This window comes from Tinamus guttatus, unplaced genomic scaffold (genome assembly GCF_059628265.1).
Source record: "Tinamus guttatus ecotype Peru unplaced genomic scaffold, ASM5962826v1 Tinamus_guttatus_pri_ptg000048l, whole genome shotgun sequence".
Taxonomy (NCBI): Eukaryota; Metazoa; Chordata; class Aves; order Tinamiformes; family Tinamidae; genus Tinamus; species Tinamus guttatus.
Genome location: NW_028288582.1, coordinates 14403336 through 14421136, shown reverse-complemented (window position 1 = coordinate 14421136; position 17801 = coordinate 14403336). Strand labels below are relative to the sequence as shown.

At 38.6% G+C, this 17801-nt stretch overlaps 1 protein-coding gene across 1 annotated transcript in view; it reads right to left on the bottom strand.

Annotated features, from left to right (window-relative positions):
* Positions 1 to 433: 433 nt before the first annotated feature.
* KCNK10 (potassium two pore domain channel subfamily K member 10) overlaps positions 434 to 17801 on the bottom strand; it is a 54585-nt gene continuing 37217 nt past the window's right edge. Inside the window, exons 5-7 of the mRNA XM_088538863.1 lie at positions 7316 to 7502; positions 4043 to 4185; positions 434 to 1867 (exon numbers count right to left, since the gene is read on the bottom strand). Coding sequence (XP_088394989.1) covers positions 1244 to 1867; positions 4043 to 4185; positions 7316 to 7502 — 954 coding nt within the window. The 3' untranslated portion in view covers positions 434 to 1243. The remainder of the gene's footprint in view (positions 1868 to 4042; positions 4186 to 7315; positions 7503 to 17801) is intronic.

Here is a 17801-nt window from a genome sequence, read left to right as displayed (position 1 = left end):
TGTCAAAAAGAAAGGTAGTACCTGAAATAAAATAAAACAAATAATTAAAAATACTTGTTTAAAAAGTTACAAAATATGACAGCATTAATGGCACTTAAAGCTATAAGCACTTAAAAGATTACCACCATATTTTTCTTAACTTCTTTTTCCTAAATTTCATTTTTCATTTTGAGATAATGACTGCAGCTCACGTTTAACCAAATCCAGCAAAAGGGGCATAGAGCCCTGAGATCATATGGTTGCCCTGACCCTCATTTGGTTATATGCTCTTATGTCTCTTTTTAAAAACTTAGATTGAGCTACAGAGAACAGCAGTTTGCTGACATGCAAAAGCTATAGCTTTTCTTCTGTCTTCTTTCTTCAGTGGTAGAAAGTATGAATCAGAAATCGTTTTTTTAAAAAACAGTTGGCCCACTGTTTAATACACTTATCCAAATATTATTAAATTAATGTTTCTCTTCTTTTAAACAACACATCATGAAATGTTGCATTTTCTTCATATGTACTTTCTTCCATTGACTTTACACTGAATATTTCCTACGAGAGAAAAAAATCCATTTTTTTAAATTTATTTTGTAACTGGTTATGATAAATACCCACAGAGTTTCTTTTTTTTTTTTAATGGAAAGAGCAATCCGACCCTTAAATACATCTGTGTTGTTTTTTCAGACCAGCATTTAGCTGGTGGCTGTGTCCACAGACATTCTTTTGGAGTTTAGAAAGATAATGCATCTGATTCAAAAATGAAAAGAAAAAAAATCTAGCTTGGATCACGTGCCAAAACGTAAACTAATCCTTACTGAAAGTTTCTAGTTAACTCCAAACATTTCTCCTCTTTATAATCACCAGGGGAAGGCTTAATGTACATACTTCATTTAAAAGACATGATCTTTTCCATTCTTCTGAAAGGTTCTTCTTACATAGCTGCCCTTTGTCTAATGTCATGCCATGGTAGCAGCATTCTGGTGGTACTGCCGTTGTTCAGGCTCTTCCTTTGTGTCTTACCCTGGTAATCTTATACAGGCTGAAATTTCCATGTGCGTAGCTTTCTTTTGCCATTCTGCAATGCTGTGTTCCTGATTTGTTTTGGCAGAGCAAGCTTGAGTCTTTATGGCACAGTGAAATATTCTTCGATGCTATATAATTCAGACTGAATAAGGAGTCTGTATAAGGCACGTGTCTCAATATATATATGTATATAAAAACATTAGCATTGTTTATTCAAGTCAAGCATCTCTTACATTTAATTTCTGTCTTCAAGTAATGCTTTGTTTTCATGTTCCCTTTCTTTGGTTTCTGTGGGGATCATTCCGTTCTCCAGGTCCGAGTGCTGCTGAATGCAGTTGGTTAGGACTGTGGTGCTAGAAGAGTTCTCAGAATTACACATCTTCTCTGTCTCTTCTTCCTTTTTTTCTTCATCCAAGGAGTAGTTTCGGAAGGTCTCATAAATTTTACGCACATCCTCAGGGATGGTCTTTTTAAGATCTTTGTTTTTCCTTTTGGTCATCTTGGCCGACGATCCGAACTTGTTAATGATATTGTCCTCGGATGCCCCCTGCCCATGCTTGTTGAGTTGATCTGACCCTTTAAGGCGCAGGTTGTTAGGCCTGTTGTTGATGCTTTCCTGAGATGAGGCCTTGAAGCGCCCCGTTTCCAAGGCAGTAAACACAGAGCGCTTCTCTGGAGAGAGCATGTCCAGGGAGTGGGCCCTCTGGTCCAGGCCCAGGCGCCTGCGCTCCATGCTGCGGATGGTAGCTGCCCGCTGAAGTTTGTCATGGATCTCCACGCTGAGTCGCCTCCGTGTCTCTCTGAACTCAGCTGTTACATTCGCTTTCCACTCAGCTGCGTGGGCTTTTATTTCTCCAACCTGTACAACAACAAGAAACAAAGAGAAAACCAAAAGAGGAACATGAAGTGGCATTCTTCACTGTACTACAGTAGCACAAGCACTTTCTTGTCTGGCAGAGAACTGCAGAGGAGTGCGAGCTCCCACACGCACATCTGGGCCCAAGCTTCAGCAGCGCACTGGTTATACTCAAGCCAGCTCCAACCTCACCGACTAGTGACTGTCTAACGGCTCATGTAGCATATGGTTGACTTGGCTGCCTGTTTCACATTTTGCCACGCCACACATTTTATAGCTATGCTACAAGATGGCAACTTTTCATGCTGATCCTCTCCCTGATTTAGACAAGGATAAATTTGCTGATTTATGTCAGTGGTAGATGCTCAGGAGGGGGTAAAATCGATCACATATGTTAATATGCTTCAGAACAGCACGATCACCAGTGTAGCCTACAGTAGCTTGTTCTCACCCATTTCTCATGATTGGAGCTCTTCATTCCCATGGTAGGTTTTGTACAGTGCCACAAAGGAATTAATGTCAGGAATATCTATTACATAATTTCAATATCCAAAAAGGCAAGTTACCATCCACGTGAAGGTCCCTTCTCAGAAAGGAAGCAGGTGTAGCTGTCTTTAGTGGAGGTTTCCACTGCATAGCTGTTCAAATACCACCCCCTCAAGCCAGCAATGAGCACACTGCTACCCAAAGGAGAAGTTTGCAAAACACATTCGTTTTCTGTGTGGGTGCCATGTCCTTGAATGTCTCACTGTTCTGTTTTTTTTTTTATTATTATTATTATTACTCTTTTGCACCTGAGAGCAGAATAATGACTAAGAGCAAAGCACTGACATGGCTGCTTTATAGAACAAATATTTCTTATGAAAGGAAGGAAGAAAAAAGGAAAAAAAAAAAAAGAGAGAGAGAAGATGAATTACCAAGCTATATCTCAGCCAACTCAGGCCTTTCTCAAAATTAAGCTAAAGGGGAACAGATTCAAGTGTACAGTCTCTGCAGCAGTCTACCAAGGTCAACACTTTGCTCAGGCTGCGGTAGCCAGAGCTCGGTTTCTATATCTCATGGTTCCCAGCGGAGTGATCTTTGCTTCCTTAGGCCAGATGAGCAGTTTTCCGTTTATTACTGGATTAATTGCAAAAGCTAGCATCACATGCCCACCATGGGAGCTCCAAGTTCATACTAGTGGGCACCACAGCCAGGCAGTGTGGCTGCCCTGCTGCTCATCAGCAGCTCTCTGTGAAGATCCCTTTACAGTGTATACCTTGGGCATCAGGTGAGTCAGATAACTTCATAAATAATAAATAGCTTTGCCCCTCTGCCAGACTTTGGCTATGTCTGCTCTTGGCTAACCCTGCCAAATTAGCTTTACTTGGAATTCAGGAGGAGATTGCATTAAAATTTGAAATTATGTTAACCACTTCAGAGCCTTGAGCTCACGGCCCATGGCAATTGCCTTTCATTTTCCACTCTGATTTTGAGTGAAGGAAATTAGGAATACTGTTCTCAATTCATGGAGGGCATGTTCTGACTGAATTTACACATGCTTTCCCTGATGCTATCTGTTCAGTTTCTTCCATTTTTAATAACATTTATCAAAAAAGTGGCTGACTTCAAACCCTTATTCAGAGACAAATATCCTGACATAGGGAAAACTCAATATCAAAGCATGATTTAAAGGCAGATAATGGACAGAAACAACTGATGTCCAAGAGCAATGGACATGCTACAGCATAAACAGAATTTGTAGGCTCTGCAAAGGCCTTAGCAAGAGCTGCTGCAAGAGATAGAAGGTAACACTGAGTAAAAGTAGTGTTTTTTTCTGATCTTAAAATTCCATGCAACTCCAATATCTAGAGTGAAGAGCTACAATATTTATCACAATTTTGTAGTTAATTTCAGTAAAGGCTGGTTTCTCGTATTCCATAATTGCAATCCTACCAATATGTTCTGTGTTATGCAGCTGTATTGATAGAGGTGTAACAACAAAGGTTTGTCTCAGCTGCTTTTCCTCCTCTTTTTGTGAAGAAGATAAAGATAAGAACTCAGGTAATCAGTGGAGTGAGCTACAGGGAATATATAGCATTTGTCAAACAGAAGAGCAGCCTTAATTAGACAATCAGAAATCAGGAAATTAGAGCTTTCTTAGAAAATGACAAACCACTGAGAAATTACTCGTCATACCTCTTCTTTTGTCTTCTTGGACAGGACTCTTAACCAATCTCCAATCATACTCAGGACAGCAGCAAAATAGGCAAGGCCAACAAGGATCCAGAACCACACTAAGGGTTTATACCATTCCCGATAGTGGATGTCAGCATTTCCTCCTGAAATAAGTATATACTTATGATTAGGAGTCATAAGGTGCCAAAATTATGCCAAAATACTAGCAATTCTGAGAAATTCATTAAAGTATTTCTCTTTTCTTGCCAACACCACTGTAATTCTGCTAAAAATTAGAGGCCTGGCAGATGGCAGGAATGTTGTCTGTTTTTAAGTTAGGACTTACAAAAATTCCTTTTTTTGAAACTATTGCTCTCCTGCTTTCTGACTTGTCAGTAAACTTCTTTTCTTTACATTGCAGAAATACCTGCCTTGGTGCTATTTGTAAGAGCTTGAACTCATTTCCAAGAAAAATGTATAATACAAATAGTCATCCTTATTCTGAACTACCTGTAGGCTTTTCCAGATTTTTTGCTCCTAAGCTCAGGATTTAGAGATCTCTGGTGGGGAGAGAGAAACGTAACTTTGCTTTCCCCCGAAATCAGGCTATCTGACAGGAACTCACTCCTACATCAACTTTGATAATAAAAATATTCTGCCTGTTTAGTTATAGGGATGTATTCCCTGACCAGTGTCTTGAGAGTAGATACAGATCAAACAAAGCTACAAATATCATATATGCTTTTTATGCGAGTCTTGGGAGGAGCTGGTAACACAAGTATGTAGAACATTTGGCAACTCCGCATATTTAGGCCTATGAAGGGCCTAAAATAAGTGTAATAACATCCAGGCTGCACTGTACCGCAGGAGAGAGTAGAATTTTTTCAGAAGAAAGTAAACACAACCTCACTTTCGAGACTTAAGGTCCTATCAGAGTATGTAAGATAAGTAGGAGGCAAAGAAGCTGCACTGCTCCATATGCACAGCCACATTCCTCAACTCAAAAACCACTTTTGCTGGGACCTGGGTAAATGTCTGCTTGAAGAATAGGGCTATCTGGCCTGTTCTTAAGCAGAGAAATGAATATTTCCTCCAGTCTGGGATAAACAAGAGCTATATACTAACCTACACCTCATTATGTCCTGAAAGTTTTTTTGTTTTTGTTTTTGTTTTTCCATTAAAATCCCCAGGCGACACAGTTGAGATTATTCCCCTGAGCTTTTTTTGCAATCTGAGACATTCTTATGACTCTTTAAAATGAATTTTATGCAGATTGAGTACAAGTGTGCTTACAGTGAATGTTCAATGCCTGAACTTCATGAGAGCTCAGGCTTTCAGCATTGGCAGGGACCCAAATATTGGTTTTGATGTTAATCTCTCCCCATATACTCTATGAATCATTCTTTTTTTCCAGTCTTCCAAGAGTGTGAAACAATAGGGGGTGGGGGCTGCTGTTGCTATGGTACAATGAGGCTGTTGTGATCACACATGTCCCTGCAGAAGTTTGCTATAAAGCAGATTGTCTGTCTTATGGAGCAATCAGCCTATAGAGAGCCTACATTTTTTCTCAGTCCATCAAATATTCTAGTTATTTTTTCCCAGTCTCCATCCACAACTATATTTTCAGCTCTAGTGCAAAAGCACTCCCACTATGGCAAGATTGTAATAAACTGACATAACTCCACTGATGCTGCTTTACCCAACATGGTATGGTATTATCTCTTTGATGTTTAAAGGATACAGATAAGGAGAGATTAAAGTGACAAAAAATAAAAGTAGTATAAAAAGTGTGTCAAAACCAGCCATAAAATGTACATCTGCTGGTGATCACCTGGCCCGAAACTCATATTGTAAGAACCTTTGAACTTTTTTTTCATTTAAGGTCCTCCGTTAGATTTTTGAAAAATTTTGATTACTAGTAGCCACCCAGCTGTGGATTTCATTCTCCTGATCATGTTGGATTTAGAACACTTTAATTCATTTTGTAGAATTATATTATTAAAGAAAATAATATCAAAGTGCCATATGCTTAAGAAAAATACTGTGAATTATTTTTATTTCACTCTATGCTACAATAACATAAAGCCAGAATACCAATGAGCTTCTCTTCACTTTTAAGTGGTTGAAATGGACCAAAGTCATACATTTAGTTCTGTATTTGAACACTCATAAAATGACTTCTTTGATACCTGGAGCTCTTTTTGTTCAGTGCCATTTTTTACTCAATAATTCACATAATCTTTATCACAGTATAAAAAAAAAAGGAGGATGAGAGAGTCTAGTCTGCAAAAAGGCTTGTCCACAGCTATTCATCGAGGAAAACCAAAAACCGTATCTTGCCATTTCATTTGATTTTTTTAAAGTCACTCATATTTCCAATGCTAGTGCAAAAGCACTCCCACTATGGCAAGCTATGGGCCACATTCTACTCGTAAGAAATCAGCACAGTTCCACTGACATTTCAGGATAAAAAGGTGACATAATGTAGCCACAGTCTAGTTGTAACTTGGGCAGCTTAATACGCTTATTATAACTGCTAATAGGAATGGGGAAGAGAGGTCATGCACTAATGGGAAAAGAAATTCTGCTTATTTTAACCATCTTTTCCTTAGCAAAGCTGTACAGGGAAAAAAATCTTCCCTTTTCTCTAGCCAGCAATTCTGATGCCCTCTTCAGTGATTGATTAGGACGGCTATTTATAGCACGTGTTATTAATGTATTAATCTTAGAGAGTATTGTCCTAGACCTCAAATGCACACACCATTAGTTCTTCCCCTCCTGCATGAGTTTTCCTTAACAGGGCAGGTGCAAGGTCAAAATTTCTGCCAAGATCATACAGGAAAATCCAGCCTCTGAAACGTCGTGGCTCAGGAAAAGGATGTTTTAACAGCCAACTACTGCATCACACCAGACAGTTTCCCAGTCCTACAACTCAGGTGTACTTTGGGAAAACTTAATCTATTCATCATTTTGGCTATCTTACTTCAGCAATAAGTATCAGAGCGAGACCTAATGGACTAATACAAGTCCTGAGTTCAATAGGAAAGTCGCTTGGCTTGCGCATAATTCATTACAGGATAAAGGATAAAGAGGACTTTCAAAACTCCCATTCTTTACACTGCTGAAATTAGCCTGGAGTCCTGTGTGCTGTTGTACGGTAGCCCCAACAGAAACACCTGGCATTGTTTTACTGGAACATATTCTGAAAATATCTCTCTTCTCTGCACCGGAGAAGAACTACTAAGAGCCAAGGCCCTCATACCCCGCACCTCAAAGCACCTCAAAGCTGCTCACCTGCTACAAAGTCACCAAAGCCAACAGTAGTCAGAGTGACAACCACGAAGTAGATGGACTCCAAGGCTGTCCAGCCCTCGATGTGTTTGAAGATAACTGCAGGAATGGTCACAAAGACGATGCAGCCTGCCAGGATGAAGAGGATGGTAGAGATCACCCGGATCTTTGTTTGGCTCACTTGCTTTTTCTAGAAGAAGGAAATAACAAATGAAAGAAATATTTTGAGTGGATTATTGGAACTTTTCCCCTGGTGAATTGCAGACTGATCATACCAGGATTTAACCAGATTTTTCTGTTGTTGTTTATTTACTAGTTTGGCCAAGGTGACTTCCTCACTTCTACTAATCACTCCAGTTTCCTGATGTGTAAAAATGAAATGACAAACATCTATGTACAGTGGAAATTATGAGGCATATGCACTGCTATAATATACTAGTGGGAATCCTTGGACAAAAACTACTTTAGAGCTGCCAAGCTCTTGCTATCAAAGTTATGCATAATAATCCTTTTTCCAGTCCCCATATAGTTACATTAAAGATGCATTTCAATATGAGTCAGGATAGTCTTGCCTCATGATAGAAGCAAGAGGTGGAAGGAATATTATTCAAATCAGTACCAAATGTTCAGGACATCCGCTTGTTTATAAGTGATAAATTCATCCAATTCTTTATTTAATAAGTAAAAATGATAACAGTTTTGTGCCTTAGTTATTCACACAAAAGTGAGGTAGCTAATGTTTGTTTTTTATTCTTCCAATGGTATCAATTATAACAGAATTCAGAAGGCAATGGTGGATCAAGCCCAGCATTTTTAAGGCAACTGAAAAAAGTGTGAAAGCAAGATACCGAAGCAGAATTACTAATAGAAGAAGACAAGTGAAATTTAGGATACCAGTGAAAAGGGAATCTTTTTATAACATGGACTAGATACTCCCTTTGAAGACACACACCAAAATAAATGCTTGTAGGAAATGTTACAGCATAAGTGCCTCTATTTATAGAATATGTTAAATTGCAGTAACCACATGTGATGAAAAAGGATGGCTTGCATTTTTTTTTCTTGTTTACAGAGTTAACATTACTATTTCCTTACAGAGAACATCCTTACAAACTGCCCACGTTTTCAGGAAAAACTAAATGCAACCTTTATATTCCAGTCTTGGAACAACTACATCAAGTTACACTAGACAGGTCTTAGCTATTTTACAAAAAAATATATAACTTCCCCAAAAGAACCTTATTTTTATCAGGACAGCATTTTCACTGGAGCAACGACCCTGCATGCCTTTGATAGTTCTGCTCTCCTTTTCCAAGCCTGACACCCTAGCTGCCATGGCATAGAACCACTTGCCCACCAGACAAGCTAATGACTGTTTGTATTCTCAACCAAACAGCTAACCAGTTTTAACAGGAGGGAAAAGAACAGTCCTACACAACATGTCCTAGTATCTAAGAGAACAGGGACTGCTCAGATAGGTATGTCCTGATTTCTCAAGGCTGGGAAGAAGCCAAGTCTCCCATGCTCTCTAACAAATAAGCTGTTATACAAAAGATGGCAAACACCTGCAGACCAGGGTTAAATCAGATACCTATTCTGTGCAGTCTAAGCAAAAAGAGGTCAATCCCTCAATACTGGTTTCTTAACTCCAGTTTCTCAGAAGCACCTACCTAAATCCTTGAAATAGGTTTTTAAATCCAGGTACAAAATTGCATGGCAGACACATCCACACTTTCCTTGAAGACTCATTTCAGTTTCTCCAAATTCAATGTGCAGGATATTCTGGATCACTGCTTTAGGCACCTGCCTCTCCATGTACCACATAGGGAAATTTTACCTTTTTGTGATTTTTATGATCTCATTCAGAGCATCAGTAAGATCAGTTTTCAGCTTCATGGCACTGAGCATCACATTGTCACTTTCAGCATCCAGTCCTTTTTGTATAAGAAATGTGTAAACTATCAACTCTGCTTTTGTTCTTCATTAAAACTATGGTTAGTTCAACTTAAAAATGAAACTAGCTTTTCAAAAACACTAAAAATATCAGTAAATTTGATATACCATAAATAAGATTAGGTATTCTTTCCCTTCATGGTGTCAGTAGATCACGAAAAGCTGCAGTAGGAATTACCATGACTCCCTCTCCCTCTCTGGCTTTGCATTACCACCCAGGTCTCCTGTGTTAGTAATCCCAATGGTTGCATCAAGTATGCAGTTCTTTTCAGGGGAATAGGTCTGTCCATCAAAGAAATATGATGATATATCCTGTGTTTCTATAGTATATGAACCTCAAACAACCTGGAAACTGCTGTCCTGCAAAAAATAGCAAAAACTGCTCAAGTAGCACACAAGAATTGCATTCAGAATTTCAAACAGTAAAATAAATTTTCTTTTTTTTAAATGGTATTTTCAGTCTGGAGCTAACCAATGGAAACAAAATAGCTGAGCAATTGCAGACAGGTTATCTCAAATGGTTTAAGTAAAATGAAAACACATTTAGAAGAGATGTTTTCTACTTTTTTTTTTCTTTTCTTTTTAGTTTTGTTTTACCAACAAGTTTTGCACTTCACATTTATGAAGCCAATAATTTGTGAGACATTCATCAAATACAAATTAGTGCTTGCTAATGAGAAAGGCTTTAATTAAATCCAACTGGAGCTCGTCTAAAAAAAAATTGAAGGAAGAATCTAACATGTGAAGAATGGAGAGCTTTCTGTGATTTAAGAATGTATGAGAGTTTCCAGATCATCTACATTTACTAATAAAAGTACTGATTTTCCTCTTAAGGTTACATTATTGTATAAAACATCATCTGTGACTTTGCTTTTTGCTTGTTTTCTATCATGTCCACTCAAATCTTACCTGGTTTTTGGTCTTATGTGGTAGCTTCAGGAGCTAAAAAGAAAAAAAAAATCCTTTTTTTTTTTCTCTCTCTCCGATCCTACAGATCATGAGCTGATGAACTGGATTCTTTTATGGCTTAAGATATCAGAATTAACTCAGCTACAATTTTTGTCTTGACCGTTGACAATAAAAGGACCAAACAAGTTTCTTAAGGAAATAGGGATGATACTTAGAAGTCATGCATATTCTTTTGAAAAAGGGAGAAGACTTTTTCAAGAAGAAAATATTAAGCAGGGGATCAAAAGATGCTACATATCTAATCATTTTTTTCAAACTAATTGTTAAATATACATATATATATATATAGTATATTAAATATATACAGTATACCATATTTCAATATGCCCATTCCAAGATTTTGTAGTGTCACCTCTCATTTTCTACAGTACTGCTCAACCAAAAATAGCACTGGAACATTTGCTGCCTCTCGGTGAGCTCCTAGGGCTCCTCTGTCTTCCAAAGATTTTCTCAATCTTTTCTGAATTCCTGACAAATATCCCTCATATTCCAAGAGAGTTGTTTACCTTTTTGCCTAGATGAAGATTATATTTTTAGTAGTAGCATCCTGTGGTTTCTTGCAACATGCTGTCCTGATCTCTCCAGAACACTCACATTTCTTCAGCATTTCTTTTGTCCCCTTTCCCTGCTCTTGACTCCATGCCCTTTTCCATGCTGCCAACTATTCTTGGAAGAGATTCTCTCTTCCTGTGCACTAATTAAACAGATTGTCTTCTAAATCGCTTCCTCCAGATCATAATATTTTAACAAGAGGAAAGCCAGTCTTTATATGAAAGCATAAGACAGAATAAATGATACATTGGTTCTATTTCTTATATGTGGTCTTGAGCACATCTAATGAACAGGGTCTTTCAGGACATTCTGCCAACATGACACAGTTTATAAATCCCAAACAGATTTATTCCCACCTAGGAACCTCACACAGCCAAGAAGGCAACTCCCCTCAGAAAGCACAGAAGCAGAATTCTCAGTACACTTTTTCCCCAGGAAATGTAAATATATATAACATTTCAGGCACCTCAGTGGGTTAAGAAGAGTGGTTTGGATCATCCTGCTACAGACAGACTCCCAAACCTTTGCCTAACCAGCTCTCTGATGCCTCAGTGCTTTTTAATTCTAACGTTTTACAAAGAATGCTGCTATTGCTGCATTAGAAGATGCAAAATCCGTTCTCTGTTTCTTAACTGTAGTAGAGGGGAAACAGATAACATAGCTGTAAAAACTCACACTTGCTACTAAACTAGATAGAGATACTTTTCAAGATGGGGCAGAATAAAGTGGTTCTATTTTCTACATAGCTTCTCCCCATAAAATCACAGTTCAGTGGGATGTTCAGCTAGACCCAGATAGAATATGCAGCAAGATTCTCACAGGGCAGCAGGTTTTTCTAATGCTATTTTTGGAAACTGCTATGTGTGGATCTTGCTGGAGTGATAATGTGAGTGCTGATACACTATTTTGAAAACATACAGAAAGGCTGTTATGAAAATTTTGCAGGTTTGATATTTTCCTTTCCAATCTTTTTTCCTCTCTCTGAAAAGCACAAGTTGGGCTTCTTAGTATGTATGAACTCACTTCTACAAGTTGCCTTTACACTACCAAAAAACCCCCAAAATAACAGTAATGACCACCAACATCTGTTCTGGCTGAGCTATATTCAACAGAAAAAATAAATGCGAAATAAGAGGGATGTATATATATGTTTTTTTCCATATACTAGAGCAGACAAAGGATGACAGAGGGTCATGTCTCGGACATGGCAATTTGGGCATGGCTCTCAGAGGCCAGATTTGGTATATGTATCGCTCCTTTTCATTCCTTGCTTAAAATCTACATGCCCCTCTCCCAGAGAATACAAGGAAGGGTTGATAATGGTTGCTCTGCTGGTAGAACACCACACTGGCAGCATTTCCTTTTGCCTAGAAGGATTCTGTCTTGTCATTTCTGATAACCCTGATTCTTATCAATGCTGAGTCAATGCTTTTACCTTGTTCTTCAGTACAATTCAAGGGAAAATATAAAATGCAGTTATAATCATGCACAGAAAAGTATGACATCATACCAAGGCTCCTAGAATATGTTATTAGATTTTTGAATATATGCTCTCAGTCTAATTAAAAAATGCACTGAGACATGATGAAAGAAAAAACAATTAACATAACCAGATCAATAAAATATCTAGTTGTTTATTGCACAATAGCCACTATCAAAGACTTAGCAAGAAATAGAAAATTCAGTTTTGTGTTGGAATTGATCTTCTCTTCACAGGGTGAAGAAATTCAATATTTCTATTGTTAGCTCTTTTGGAGGACTGAGTTGATTTTTTGTTCTTAATGTTTTGTTTTTGTTTTCTTCATGTCAGATGTAGTAAAACATCCATATTCCTTCATACTGTTGTGTTCTAGGACATTTCATAGTGATTGGGATTGTAACAACATCAATGTTTGTGACGTTAGCATGGAAACTGTTGGACTGGATGTTGAAATGTTAAATATTGAGCTTTTCTGAATTGGGAGGCATGTGGTCTTCAGACTAGTTTCCTATCTGTTGCTGGTCTGCAAGTTTCAATTTCTGTTTAATTTGGAAAAAAAGGTCTAAGAGGCCTTCCTTTTCCCCTTCATGAGCGCTATAGCACACTTCATTCTGTGCAAGAAATCCTCGTAGTAGCCTCCAAGGCATGTTTTGTTTGTGCTAGGGGATTTCTCACAGCTATTAATGCTATAAAGATTGTAATGTTGCCGTCTTTAGAGAAAAGCACTATTTGTGACTAGTCAAGCAGCCACAAAATGTTCTCTCCAGTAACTAGCCCACAGGGAGTGACTTTTACTCTAGATAGGATGCAGACCCCATGGAGTAGATGTACCAGGAACAGTATAAAGCAGCTCCACTCTGGGGCAAAAAAAAAAAAAAGTAGATGCAATATAACACTGAATTCCCTACTTCTCTCTTGTTTGTAGTCTTGAATGAGCATCTCTTGAGTCGCACAGTTTTCATGCCTCAGACGAGATACCACATGCAGGTACTCTCATGAGGTAATCCTCTCTGTTGCCTTCCAAGAGCCCTCATCCCCCTCACACTGCATTTTGATATTTCTCGTAATGTTAATCACAGCAGTTTCAGATAATATTATAAAGCCCTAGCTCTAACACCCTGAGTCTAACCAGAATGGCTCTATGTATTCATCTGGGAGGAGGGTCAATGGTCACCTATATTTTCCAGTGACTGTGCTCCAGGTTCACTTCTCTTTTGCTTTTCCTTTGTATCCTGTATTGCAAACCAGTACTTACACTATTTTGGGTCAGGTATTTTCTTTAGGATGTAAGTCAGCTTTCTAGAGACAACTAAAACCTGTATCGAAACCAGCATATAGGACTTGACATTCCAGCATGGTGCTATTAGGAACATAGAGAAGTTTCCATAGCGATATGGCCAAAACTTAGGCAATAACAAAAGGAGGTTGTTCACCAGTAGTGCTTAGGAAACAGTTTGACTTTCAGGCTGATGGGTGAAAAGTTCACATGTTCTTCGGTGTTAATCACTAGTTTCCACTGAAGTATTACATTTTTTTAAGCCTCACACAGCATATGCAGGAAACCCTAACTGCTCAGTAAACTCTTAATCATGCTTTCAGCTCTTGTTTGTCTCGGATTTCATGAGAGATAATTGCCGAGACCCACGAGATTTATTTCCAGTGGACTTCACTGCAATTAAGGGCTGTGTGATTAATACTAATTTTAGGAGGAGGCAGGCAGGTATAGGTTTACCTCTTACAACAGTGATTTCTACCATTTCAAAGTCTAACAAAGGACTATTTTACTCACTTTCTTAACAAGAAATTAATGCCTGCAGCATTAGTTGATTAGTTAGCTCATGGGATTATTGGGACTACTAAAGCAGTTAAGGATCAAAACTAGAAATAAAACTTCTTGCTATCATTCCATTACTAGAATTAAAGCACCAGTTGGAAACATAAAAGATGTGGCCTGCAGCATCTCAAGGAGAAAAGTATTTCAGAGTCAGGCATTGTAAACTTAACACTCCTACCTTTAATCCTCTCAGTTCAACAGTGTAAAAGAGTCAACAGACACACTTCTGCTAGACATACTAAAGTGTCCAGATGTCCCTGGGTCTGGACTGTTTTAAACTGAAAAAAATGGAATTAGAAGAACTAGTTTTGTTAGGAAGGGTATTGAAGGATTCCAGGCAGAATGGAGCAGAGAGAGAAGAATACACCTGTAGACATCGCAGACTTCTTGCAGCAGATAAATTACTGTTGAGCAAGATGAAAATGCACCTGGAAACATCTAGAAACAATTTTCCAAACTGGTGATTCACCTTGGTGATGAAATCCTGGATTTCCTCACTACTCCTAGGAATGCTTACACATTTTAAATTGAAGAGTTGTCAGAGACTTTTTTTTTTCAGAGAAATATCAAAACCTGGACAGTGTCCCAATAACTAAGTCAGAGCAGTATATTTCCTTGCCATACCTCTTTCATGCCTATTCCTATTTCATGCCCCACTCCTGAAGGTTCTGTCCAAAGCTGCTGCCAGCACTCAGATACTGCTGCAGACTAGTGCATAGTGACTCAGGTAACCCTGGACATACACCTTTTCTTGGAAACCATACTTGTATGCATGTAAGAATAGACTTACTAGTCTATTCTTACAGGTTGAAGACAAAACAAGTAAGCATTATCAGTATATTACTATAAAGGCAGGGCTTGGGCAGGGGACACTTTGGTTTGTGTCTCTGACCTGGCTGATGTTTATTTACCTCTACAAAACAGAATTGTCCAAGTAGGAGAGATGCCATAGAACAACCAATATGTGGTTTGGGAAATTATTAATATTAGCTCCTCGTATTCTAGCCAGTGTTCATTCTTTCGAGGAAGAAGGTACATGAAAAGATTCCAAATAAGGTACATAAAAAGTATCTGTTTTTACAAAACACCATTTTATAGTGAAATGTGTGCAGTTCTATCCAGTCATAGCCAAATGTATGGTAATTTTTGTTCGCATTTACACACTGAGATAGTGCCAAAAATATATTTGTATTGCAAGATGAACAGTAGTGGAGGCCCAATTCCTCTGTTGAAATATTCTGTCAATACTGTGGCAGTAGTGCATATTTGATAAGATCAGAGGTTCAAACTGTTCTTAAGTACAACAGAGTGTGTGGGCTGATCCCTGTAATAGCTAAATGCAGCATTCCTAGGCTCTAATTTGTGCTGCTAATTAACACACATTTGGTGGGCTTCCACACAGGTTGCAGGCAGGAGCAGAGTGCTAGAACAGCAACTCTGGGAGAGACTCTCCTTCCTTTTGTCTTTCCAGCTGTGCCTGGGGCAAGCTGTCCCTTGTGCCGCACGAGCTGGCTGCCCACAGTGACACTGCTGGGCTGAGGAAGAGCCCTGTGAAGGAAACGGGTTGGATGAGAAGACCTCTGTGCTGAAGTGCAAACCTTCCTCTCCTTCCCAGCTGCCATTGCACATACACCGCTTGATACTTGGCCTCAAAACAACAAGCAAACAAAAATCCTGACCAGCTGAAATGAGGGAATTCTGCTTCAAAGGAGAGGGCAAGAAGTTACTACAGGGCTACCATGAACCCTTCTTGCCAAGCTTTTCCACACAGCATAGGCAGATTATATGGAAAGAACTAGGTGGGACAGGCCTTGCATATGAGAAATGCCTAGATGTGCCTTTTGTTGCTCTTTCAGAAGGAGGGGAAAAAAAGAGAGAGAAAGAAACTAAAGTGTACATTGTTGGAAACAAACTTGACAGCAGAGCTCTGGGGCACAGTTTCCATTCAATGAAGATGGTCACAGGGGGGAATACGGTGTTCTATTACTCCATTCAGAACCACACATCTTTTAATCAAAGCAAAACTACCACAAACACCTGTACTGCCCTGCTATTTGGCTGTGCGATGCTCCAGCAAACAAATGACCATTCTATATAATAAAATATTGAACGTGCTAGATCACACCAAAAGTCTGCCTGACTCAATAGTCTAACTTCAAAGGTAGCCAGGAACAGTTTAGAAAAGATTATAAAAGAGAGCAAATGAAATGGGGTTATTACTTTGGTATGCCTTCCTACGTTTCTGTGAATATAATAGAAAGATTTCTTTTGTCACATGTGATGTCTGGGTTATACTGTTTTATGAAGTGAAGCTCTCAATGGATTCATCACCATGAAATTTATCTAATTCCTCTCCTAATCCATGTATGCTTCTGATTGCTACAAATAGCAATGAGCTTCAAAGCTTAATTTAGACTTTGCATGAGGCATACTTCCTCTGGGCTTTTTTAAAATTTAATGTGAAGTGTTTTCGCTGACAGGACCCTCATTTCAATGTTACCAGAAACAGGGATTAATTATTTCCTACTCACTTTCTCCATAGGATTCGTCATTTTGTGGAACACTATAATATCTCCCCATGCCAGTAAAATCTTCACTAGGCTAAAGAATACAATTCTATCCAGTCGCTCTCCAGTCACACTCTCATCTTCCGCATCTCTGATGATACTTGACAATGTCTACCCTTGCTTGATAATCTGGATCCCAGAAGCATTCTCAAATCCACAGTGCATCAATAACCTCATCTTTCCCTTTCCCTTGTAGACTACTTCAGTTCAGTGCAAGATCAAGTTGCCTTCAGATCCCATCCAACAAGGCCATAAGGATCTGAGGAACTTTTTGCCTGTCCTGACACCGGCCATGTAACAGCTATAAAAATGAATGTATAAAGAGTACAGTTACAAAAAGTAACTGAAGATAGACAGAAACAGAGTGTTGAGCCATATGCACATGTAAACTTTATATTATATAAAGTCTGGGACATACAAAAAGTTTCTGCCTTTTTCCTCCCACTCCCTTCTCAAGAGTACAACCTGTACTGCTCCAAATAGTTAGTGGGCAGTTAGTAAATGTAGTCTTAAAGACTTAGCTACAAAGACTGCTCATGCAGATCCTAGCACTGCTTTACAGAATTTTGAAATGGGAGGATTAGAGCTGCATGTGATATTCATTGTCCAAGAGCGCTGTGGATTTGTGCAATGGTGGTATGGGTGGTATCCTCAGCCCCTTTATGGACACCCTGTTTCCCTTTTTGACTGCTGCTATGCTTTGTGGTGTTATTTTCAGAGTAGTAAAATCCCTTTGTGTATTAGAATTATACTCGTTAACCATAATACAAATGCATTTCTGCATTCTGAATTTGGCCTATCATATTATCAACCTTTTGCAGCTCAATACAAGTCACTATCATTTTAGTTATCTTTAAATATCTGGAGATGTAATTTGTAAATTCAGTCATCTACATATTCTTCCTCTTTCTGATTCACTGTGGGCCACTTGTACTAAAGCAGTAAGATTCCAGCAAGGACTCTGGTGGAATCACACTGACAGTTCTACCATCTATTCCTAATCTCCATTTCCCCTTTATCCACTTACTGATACATAAAATCTTCTCTCTTATCTCATCACAGCTTGATTTCCTTATAACGTTTGATGAGAAAACTTGTCAAAACCTTAACAAGTTTAACAGATGCTATCACTAA